Genomic DNA, 11,039 nt, shown 5'->3' on the forward strand with positions numbered 1-11,039 from the left:
GTATTATATGAAAGGAAACAAAATCTATAAAAGGACAGGTACTCTTTTAATTGTGGCTCTTATCATGTCATTTGAGGACCCTCCCATTGCCCCCCATGCTTCACCCTCTCCCCCCTCCCCCTCCAGTCCACCAAGACATACATCCTACGTTACCAAGCTACACACTGGCCTAGTTTGTGACTCCCCCACACAACTGAAAACGGTAAGCCATCCAACTGGAAACTATTCTTATTCTTGAAAGTCACCTTCTTGTAAGCCAAGTAGATAACTGCTGATGCCACATATCTCTAATTACATCAATAGAGCATAATTCATACAAACAGACCCATATCAGCCATTATCTTATAATATTTACAATGCTAATGACAGAATATGACACATAAGCATCATCGTTATCACAAATTTCTCCTTCTTGTGGTAACATTTTTATCCCTAGATCACCCTTAAAGCAGGATATTATGGTGTTACATTACATCCATCTAATTACCTTCTCTTTCATGCATGAGATTTAGGATTAAGTTCATTCTCTAGTCCTTATGTTTATAATCTTTACTTTAAACATTTTGAAAGCTAGTAACATATACCATGTCCATTTATCATTCTTGATAACATTATTTCGCACTTAGAAAGAATGTCTCTTTTGGATTATTGAACTCACGTCTAACCAGAAGATGCAAGAGATATTGTAAAACAGCTTTCACAGTGTGTTAAATAATAATGTCCTTTTTAATCTCAATTGTCACTAAAAGATGGTTTTTGTGGGGGTTTTTTCAACATATGTACAGAAATAAGACTTTACGGTTCATTGTATCACTGTTGAAATTGATTTAGTGGACAATTAATTATGCAATTACGTTCTTATTAACTTCATCTCACAATTTTGATCACCTACCACTGTTAGAATTAAATTTATGATTCTCAATTCCAAACGAGCAATAGTCTGATATTTGATTTCATATGAAGGTGACCAAAATTGACTGTAATTACATTAAATTTCACAAGGGAATGTGGTGAAGGAGAAATTACAGGCTTTCAAGAAGCTTTAAACGCATAACTAAGTGAACTTTTATTCACAGATCTTTGTGTTGAAGGATATATCAATGAAGTACTTCAATATCCCCAACTAAGATCAAATCTGCATCACTCCACCTTCACATGCATGCTCTAGGTTGGGTTGGGTAGGGTTAGGCTGGGTAGGGTTAGACTGGGTTAGGCTGGGTTAGGCTGTGTTACGCTGGGCTGGACTTTACTGGACTTGACTAGACTAGATTAGACTAAAAGACAGAAATACCTACCCCTTAGCTGCTGACCATCTCACCACTGTGTCAGTGTCTCGTAGACCCACCAGAAGTTTCTCTAGAGAAAGATAACATAGAATAAAACAATTTAATATCATGCCACCTGAAGTGCTCCTTACTAGATGCCAACTAATGAATATTCATCGTTCACTGACACAATGCATTATCTGACTGTACAAGGTTTTTTCTTAACACTTTCTAGTGCAGATATTTTGTGCTAATTCAAAAGTTGAGGTCTTTCAAAAGGAAATCGTTCAAACTCCAAGTCACAGAGCACTGCTATCTTTCATTAACCTGATAAATCCTCCGGTAAAAATGAAATTTATTTAGAAGAATATTTGTTTAACCATCCATATGTCTACATGAAATACAACTGAAAACTGTCAGGTATTATAAGACAGTTATATGGTTATCTGTTAGTGCCAGATACTGGATAGCTAGAGTGCAGCAGCTGTGCTGAGACAGGTTGGTGAGAAGTGCTGTAAATATTCATACACTATCAAGTAGCAGTTTTACATGGAAGAGTAAAATTCTCTTCCACATCATAGCTTAATATTTGTTTAAATAATCTACTCTATCACTACCAGCGTCAATGTTCACATAGTTTTATATTGAAGGTCATTCGGTTTTGACTCTTTCTTCCCTATTCTGAGCACCCTCTTCAACCCCACCCCTCCCATCCCCTCCCCCTCAACTATTCTCTCACCTACACAGGAGAGCCATCAATTTCCTACACGCATCAAAGTCTGTCCATCATTGCACAAAAGATCACAAACTTATGCAAATCACATCAAGTCTGAATCACACTTTCCCTCATCAACTTTCACGATGTCTGTCATAAACATAATTGTTCCCCCCCCCCCCTTCTCATTTCATCTCACCTATCACATCCTCCACCTGTTCTGGCACGTCGTAGTCCTCATCTAAATCTTCTTCTTTCACCTTTGGCACTGTATCTCCCATCCCATTAGCCTTCAGGTTCTCAGCTAAAGATCTACTGCCTCTCTTATACCTAGAGGAATGAAGACAACACAAAGAGCTCTGAGCACACCACAACCAGAGACTGACATCATGAAGATATCTTATCAGCAAAAAGACATTTAACTTGGTGAAATTTAAAAGTTGAAGCAAGCAAAGAAAGTGACATCATCTTGAGACATTCAACTGAATTCAAAATGTGTTTGTCTTTCTTCACAATTTAGAGCTCATTTATTAACCAAAAAGGGAAAGACTAGTAAAAGGAATTTGCATCCCTGACGAAACTCTATTAGGGCACTACTAAACACTATATATGTCAAATAAAATTTAAAAAAAATAATATGTCAAAACCATTACAACCCATTCTTCAATTTTGATACTACTTTGCTTCTAACCTCTAATTTGAGTTAGTCCATTCTGCTTGGACCCTCACACTTCCTTCACACCCTTTCACTCAAGCACAAGGGCATACTGTTCTACTGGCATATTAGCTCTGAACCGGTGCACTGTTGGGTCAACCATGTGCCGTTTCTTTCAAGGCCTCAGCTCCGCCCATCGGATCCCTGAGTCAGACCATCCCAGTTCACATATTAATGTTGCTGAGGTAAGTAACTCTCTTTAAACTTTGTCTCTATAACCAGGAATACAACCTTACAAAAAATTGTAAAGTCTAAAGTAAATATGTCTTTATAAACTGTCTTACCTCCATGCTGCCACCCTTGACTTCAGGAATGTTAAACCAAGTCTCTGGGTCAGCTTGATTGCAAACTTTCTAATCTGAGTGTTCTTCACTTCAAAGAGATTAAGATTTATCATTGTCGTCAACAAGATAGGAGCTGAAAAATGAGAAAAAGTACCTTAAAAAACTGTTTGGTCTACAATTTCATAGTGTCCTCAGAGATTATTTATGGTTTTCTTAAATCACTGTATAGTTTATTACATGAACTTTTCAATTAACCATCAACTTTTGACCTGATCTACCAATCCCATTGTCAATTGCAATGTTTATTACCACTTAAAGGGAAGATCAATACAATAAAACTATTTAAATGGAGATTTACTAGAGCCAAGTACTAATTAAAGAAGCCTGGGTATATCTACCATGTATAGCTTTGTTCTCCCTTGTTTTGTTTATACGTTTGTTTGTCTATTTGTTTGTGTTCTCAACTCTTCCAAATAATGAAAATCTGAAAGATGAACAAGATAACTATTTGTTTGAAATAGGAGTTTCTGCACATGGATAACATGAAATAGCTGCACATGGATAACATGAAATAGCTAACAGGTCCTGAAAATTAAATTTACAAAGTCACCAAAATAGGCACCAAGGAAGCAGTAACTATGGACTGGTGACAGCTTTCTCACCATCCAGCCCTCCAAAAAAATATCCTTTTAACCAGAAGTGCTTACCATATTCCACTAGGTCTTCCCTCTTGCCATGCTTGAATAACTGGGCCTATAAAAACCAAACCAATAGCTTCATAAAAACCAATTTAATAATATTGCAGAGAAACATTAAGTGTTTATAAAAACACTTTACATGCTCAATTATTTATCATATTGACATAGCAATTGTAAATGAGATGCATTTTGATATAACAGTTCATAAAGAATATCTGGACATTCCAGTATGACAAACCACCAACTGACTTACTACCAAAATAGCAAGGTTTGAACACATGGTGTCACATGTCTAAGCAAGTCAACATTGTACAGTAACATTCAATATATGAGATTTTAAAAGAAGGAATTTCTTATACCAAACAAAATTTCATATCAGAAAGTCTTAAAATGGTGAGAAACAAAAAATATCATGGAATCCTCAGTGATATTAAGAGCCTTTATTATTATTTCTTCCACTTTATATCTGGTTCCAATTTTTTTTTTTTTTTTTGCTACACACTGGTAGAGTATTGTATTAGTTGCTAGTTCTTCTGTCACATGGTACAGCTACACACAGTTTGTTTGATATCTACAGAACTTATAAATGCATGTTTATCAGTAACTGGAACACTGTGGAACCTGTATATTGATAATTTGAATGAGTAACTCACCATGGCCATCATCACACCTGACAGGGCTGTCATACCAGGCATCGTCTCCACTGTCAAAGAATGATAAAAAGAGAAAGACATTAAGATAAACAACAAACAAATCTTGCCCAAGAAACTCAGCACAATATATATCCTTAGCCGTTTAAGTTACAAGAGAATTGCAAACATCAAATAATGCAAAAATCACTCATAATTCTACAAAATTCAAAAGTTCACCTCCAACCTTTTTGCACACATTTTACATAAAACAGATAAAGAGGGCGACAGAATTATCTATCGGCAAACTGCTCATCTACTCTTTAACTAACTTATCGCTCCCATCTGTCTATTAAACCTGTTTTCGTTGTCTTTGGTTTAGGCTGCCTCTGAAGATGATCGTGCTAGGATCAAAATTTCAGGCCCAAGAGAGAATTTTCTCTCAAATTCCATAAACGTATCATTATTATACTATTCAATCCCCCACCTTGCCCATATTTTCTCAACCCCCCTCCCCCCCAACTTCCCAACCAGACCCACTAAATACTAACAATTAGCTTCTGTCATAGTTTTAATGCTCCAATCCATAAAGTCTGGCAGCTGTTCATTCTTAACATCTTGTCTGGTGAGAAATCTAAGAGAAAGAGAGGATGATAGTTACTAGGGATACTATAAATTGCTTTGGCTGTCATTAACAATGTTTAGAACATCCTGGCCCAAATTAATTTCAATGTTTGCTCAGTGTTCAATATATCAGCATGTTGTCTCCTCTTACTGGTGGGGGGGGGGGTGCATAGCCAGTCTGAATTACCATATGGTACTTTTTACTATACTTCTAGGTTATCACAAATAATACACCATAAATTCACTGCCAAATATGGACAATTTCATTCAGATAACATCATTTATGCATTTATTTTGCAGTTATAAGTAAATGGAACTCTTGGAGCACTCACTTGGCAACCATCCACGCTGCAGCATCCCGGGACTTATCACAGACTGACAGGTATCTCTGAAAGGAAGGAGGAGGGTGTAAAATACGATTGAGTAAAAAAAAGGGTTTCCTTTTACTGTACTTCTATGATATATCTTTGTAATGAGAATTGATTTGTTAATCTTCTCACTAACATATTTTCATGTGGTAGCTTGTCACTTGTGACTTGAGTCACTCACTCTCCAAAACAGAAACACTTGAAAAATGTTGAGACAAATTTCCCCATGGAGATTGTGACTTAGGTAATTGACATGACTTGACTCACATCAAGACATGTTAATACTGTAGGAGTGACATGAATCGACCTCAGACTTTACGTGAATTGTAACAACTCCCAGCATGAGATGTTTAATCTACAGTAGCAACTATTATATCACCAAACCTCTGCAATATTATCAGAATACTTTATAGTGGTCTTCATTTATGAAATCAACCCTCTAGTTTATTCACCATGAAATATTTCGGATGTATTTTTACCTTTCCAATATTCAGTATCCTTAGCATGGTAGGCTCCCTTACTTCACCTGTTGCTGTCTGGGCATTACTGTCTAGTCTGGCCATGTCGAACGGAATCATGCAAATAATCGACATCCAGAGGAAAAGCATGTAACGTGTCTCCCACGTCTGGTAATTAGAAACAAAGGAAATGCATTAAGTTTTCATCATTCGCATTTCCATGTTTTCTATATCAGATGAAATCTACATTGGGCAGAAATGTCATTACTGTGACTTGATATTACCACCGACAGCCTCGTACAGTGGACAGATAATTTTTTGACATATTGAAAAAGTACTGTACCTTGACTTTAACATGCAAAGCATGGCACAAAAGTATACGCTAGTGACGTTATAGTAGTGATACACAGTTATCTTTGAAAAAGAAAAGAGTTGTTTTTCTTCTTACGAAAGCAATGTTAAAGTAATTTCTGACATCAGCACAAAAAAAAAAAACTTTTCCTATGTCATGTTTTGCAACTCAACCGAAATCAAACCATCAAATAGAAAAACAAACAGTAAAGAACAAAACAAGTTTGGTGCCAAAACCCATGTCTTGGTGAAGTAGTAACCATTAAGCAGGATGTTTGAAAATATGGCATGATAAGGAGTAAATTTTTAGTATTTTCAAAAATCACCTCATAATCTGTTGCATCTTGCTGGTAAATGTAGTTAAGTACTGGTTCCAGATCAACAACTTCGTGGGGAAGGAGTCTTACGACTGTTTTCAGACCACGTGCTTTGGTCAGAAGGTACATGAATTTGAAGGCCAGGTGAGAAAGTGCTGGATCGTGGTCTCTTCGACGGGCGATGTTCAAAATACGAACCAGCATCTCTTCCATGTAGGGGTCCATAAGATGTGGCTGCTCTTGATATTCATCCACAATTCCTTTTGAACAAAGATAGATGAAAGATAAATATTCAAATGAAGCTGAGAATTCTTTTAGAAAGTATTACAAGTCACATGTTCATGTCAACTGCAGTGAGGGTTTTCACAAACTCACTCAACAAAGAAAATTTGACATATATAGCATGGCAAATTATTAAAATGGCAGTAATAGATGTTAAATCGATGTACGGTAGGCCTACTATAATTTGATGGAAACACTCCTTGATTCATTATGTGCTTCAGACCTGTTAACATTAGTCAACCATAGTAATGTAGAAGATAGTGTTTGCACCTGATAGTAAATTCAAAGCCAGGTACCAGACCACTAGGGCCCGTCAGGCACCTGGGTATTTATTTACGTTGACCTCATTAGTAAAAGACTCATTAGATCGCAGTGTAGTTAATTGTACGTGCTTTCAGCTGACACATATGTACAATTTCATAGACAAAGTCCTTCTCATATGGCACGAAATATTAAGAGACTTCAAAATTGGAAAGTATAATAAGTGACGTAATAGATATATTCTAAGCTCATTGCTGGAATCTCTCCATCATTCATTCGTACATAGTTTATTCGCTTCCATATCCTTAGACAAGTGGGAAAACTACTCATCTCACATACTAGCCTACAGTAGTAAGTGTCACTGATTGTACAAGCCTTGTCTAAGTATACTGTACTATAGTCACAACATTTGTATAGAGAGTGAAAAATTCTTGGCAGGGATCTGTCCACCTTCATGTAGATAGTAGACTGTCTACGTACATTCCACTATGAAATTTGTTAACACATACATATTGAGAGCTTCAAACAAAAGACCTCAGCCCCTTTTTTGGATTCCCTACTCTATTTTATTTTTTGACAATTGTCTGTTTTAGCACAGTTCATTATCCTTGCATCACATGCTTTTGTAAAGACTTGCAGCCTTCACCTAACTTTAAGGCCATAATGTTATGTGTGGACAGCTGTTGCTTAGATCATGCTGTGATAGCTTGTCATGCTGTGATCGATGTTAAAACTTTGCTTTAAGAGAATAATCCATGGCATACTAATTTAAATCTAGAAAGAAGAGAACATTAATATACCACAACACACCAAGTCTTCGATCAATTGCATTACTGTGTCAAGAGAAATCGAACATTAAATATCTCTCTTAGGCGGCATCTTCTTTTAAATCTACAAACAAGTATATGACATTATTTTCACACTTTGTGCAGATGATCCAAAGTAGTTAGCACAGTACTATTCAAACTAGATTGGATCATGTTTGAATTAAATTAATTGAGTCAGCATATGCTACGACATGACAAAAAACATAGTTACATAAGCCCATGTAGTATTGTTATGACTCACTTTGTTGAATGAGCTCCGTTTATCAGAACTGTAGGCTACATTATTCATATGTACACTGAAAATATTATAAAGTGCTTCAACTCATGAACATGGAAATTGACCGAATCCGTACAAATTTGAGCCTGTTCGCCACCGAGTTCCAATGATGTCAACTAGGGCCTTTACTAGTAGTAATAGCGTTGGTACCAGCTCCACCAATAATACTGAAACTAAATCCATTGCAGAATGTGTGCTATCCTCATTATATGGTCCTCACAGAGGACCCTACTTCTGTTAAAATTGTAGGTCACAAACGTAAACTTGTCAGTTCCTATGGCATGGAAGTTGAATGGAACCATGCTTTACATGTACTTCGTTCTTTCTGTGGGTCAGGAATAGGGAATAGTTTTCTCAACTTTGAAGGCCAATTAGAACAACCAAATGCTAGGCACATCAGCATTTTTACAGTAGTGATAGCGTGGATATAGCATATGCTCAGCTGTGTTTACAAAACAAAGTGAACAGATGACATCAGGCTCCAAGTGTTATGAAGAATTCATAAGTTGGTTTTGAACGTATCCATCATTGAAACTAATAACAAATTTGAATCAATTTGCAATTGTAACTTCAAATATGGATTCTAAGCTACCAATTTGGTATTTTTTGTTATTTTGGCCTAATTTTAGAATCCGTACCACATGAATGGGAAAGCTTACTTCAATCGGCAGAATAACAACTGTATAATCCAGTTTGGATTAGGAGATAGAAGAACGGGAGGTGGAGATAGGGAGTGATTACATGAATGTGGGAGAGAGATAGTAAGCGGGATATGGATTAACAGAAATAGTCGAATGGTACGGATTCAAAATTAGTACCGTTATTTTGGACGCTCAAAACAGTTACTATTGCCAAGTAGATTATTCTTTCAAGGATTTCAAAATGTTTGTTTGTATCATTACCATTTATCTTTAAAGATATCTCCATGGGATCGGAAGGAGATAAGCCAGCCACTTCACCAAACTTTTGGACTATCCTTTAATTTGTAGGCTAGTGCCTCATTGATTACACAGTTGGTGCAGCTTGCATAACTTTGAAATTTCAAATAAATTTTGAAAAAAAGGCGAGATACATCTTGGAACTGAGTAGCCTAGCCGGGAGGGTACCTGGGTATTCATTGCAACACTAATAAAGAGTTAATATGATTCAGTATTCACCTGATAAACTTGTTGTGAATAAAATTTAAATAGGGCCTAGGCCTAACCTATGTGTACCACAGCAGATGATTATGACATAGGCCTAGGCCTAGATGCCACCAAATATTCTAATCATGGCTAAGGCAGGTAACCTTTGCTTGATCTGTGCTATTGGCTACGTAACCATGTTTTTGTACAAGCCAATGTTATCCTCATCACAATATTCATTCATTTTGGTCTATTAAGGACTGACTCGCAAGAGTTGCTGCTTTTCTCGACAATACGATCACGTCTTCGTGGAACACGTCCTAACTCCTAGTCCTATATAGCTATACTGTTACTTGTTAGCCTAACTATAGTACAGCAAATACTAGCAGTGGCCAAATGTTAGTACTATGTTGCGTTGTTAGGCAGTAGGGACGTTACTAACTTGTGAATTTTTCGATAGCTAGCTCCACTGCAATCTGGTCCTTGTAAATTGCAGAGAGGCTATCAGTGAGGTCTTTTACTTCTGCAGCTTCCAAGAACTCATCGCGGATACAGCCCTTTTGGGCAATTTCCACGTTTTCTTCAGTTTCCATGATAAATAAATGTAGGCCAATGTAAAACTAACCGGATGGCCTGATTTCTCTACTGTCAAGTAGGTAGTAGCACACAACTATTATCCCACCCAAAGGGTCCAAAATATTGGTATTGTGAAGTCTAACAGCCATGTTCCACGTGGAGGTAATGATGTAAACAAGATTGAGATAATAGGCTATGTAAAATTGTCGATGAAAGCCTTCAACAGTTAGAATTGAATCAATTTCAGCATAAAGAACTGGCGTTCAAATTTATCAAAAAGTGTAGGAATCAGAGAAAACGATCGGGTTTGTAGGTCTTCCCCAGAGGAGTTACAATTCCGTATATTTATTTTCAAGTTTTAACTTTTTCTTTCAGATTTCGACAATATTCAGTCAAAATCTCGACATCATATTTTCAGGTATCTTTGAAGTTCGACTCCTTATACCAAATTCTGAACAAATTTATCGCAAATTGACCATTAACCGGGAAACTTGGCTTTATATCGATGTATTAAAATGTGAGGCTCCTCTTCGTTTCATCTATAAATAGTAGTTAATTTAATTAATTGAGACAATGTGGATAGATTTACAAGGAAATTTACACAAATCCGTAAAAGTTGTCATTGTTTATCCGAATACTGACCTTTCACGTCAAAATTCGAACCCTTTTGTGAACATTTTGAGAAAAGAATCGAAACTTGAGATGGGCCGATTGGTATGATTTTTGTTTGATCATTTGAATGCCTGGTACTCGGTTTACTAATACAGGTATCGGCGTACCACAATTCATGAATTAGAGTAGTGCACGTCCGTATGAAACGCCTCTATTCAATAATTAGAGATATCTTCAATTTAATTCGAGATATCTGCAATTAATTTCAGATATCTCGAATTAAATTGAAGATATCTCTAATTATTTCAGATATCTACAATTCAATTTGAGATATCAGAAATTGCATTTTCGATATCTTGAATTTTATTTAAGATATCTCTCAAATTGATTTTAAGATATCCACAAATAAATTAAAGATATCAAAAATGGAAAATTATTTAAGATATATGGAGTTGAATTGGACATATCCAAAAGAATTCGAGATATCCAAATCGAAATCGAGATATCCAAATTGGCATACTGAATTTGCAACTGTAGGAGGCCTTTTACAAATATTCACTTTGTGTGACCATAATTAACGTACTTCAGTGTATAATGTAAGGGCATGATGACCTTTGAACCCTGTCATTCATGACCCACTATCTTGTCCATGTCAC

General features: G+C 36.3%; 1 protein-coding gene across 1 annotated transcript in view; it reads right to left on the reverse strand.

Moving 5' to 3' along the window:
* LOC139959916 (tubulin-specific chaperone D-like) overlaps window positions 1-9,861 on the reverse strand; it is a 35,542-nt gene extending 25,681 nt beyond the window's left edge. The window contains exons 1-10 of the mRNA XM_071957849.1: window positions 9,638-9,861; window positions 6,434-6,684; window positions 5,778-5,924; window positions 5,263-5,318; window positions 4,858-4,940; window positions 4,331-4,380; window positions 3,687-3,732; window positions 2,980-3,112; window positions 2,180-2,310; window positions 1,296-1,356 (exon numbers count right to left, since the gene is read on the reverse strand). Of these exons, the coding sequence (XP_071813950.1) occupies window positions 1,296-1,356; window positions 2,180-2,310; window positions 2,980-3,112; window positions 3,687-3,732; window positions 4,331-4,380; window positions 4,858-4,940; window positions 5,263-5,318; window positions 5,778-5,924; window positions 6,434-6,684; window positions 9,638-9,788 (1,109 nt within the window). The 5' untranslated portion in view covers window positions 9,789-9,861. The remainder of the gene's footprint in view (window positions 1-1,295; window positions 1,357-2,179; window positions 2,311-2,979; window positions 3,113-3,686; window positions 3,733-4,330; window positions 4,381-4,857; window positions 4,941-5,262; window positions 5,319-5,777; window positions 5,925-6,433; window positions 6,685-9,637) is intronic.
* Window positions 9,862-11,039: the final 1,178 nt, after the last annotated feature.

Source organism: Apostichopus japonicus, chromosome 19 (genome assembly GCF_037975245.1).
Source record: "Apostichopus japonicus isolate 1M-3 chromosome 19, ASM3797524v1, whole genome shotgun sequence".
NCBI lineage: Eukaryota > Metazoa > Echinodermata > Holothuroidea > Aspidochirotida > Stichopodidae > Apostichopus > Apostichopus japonicus.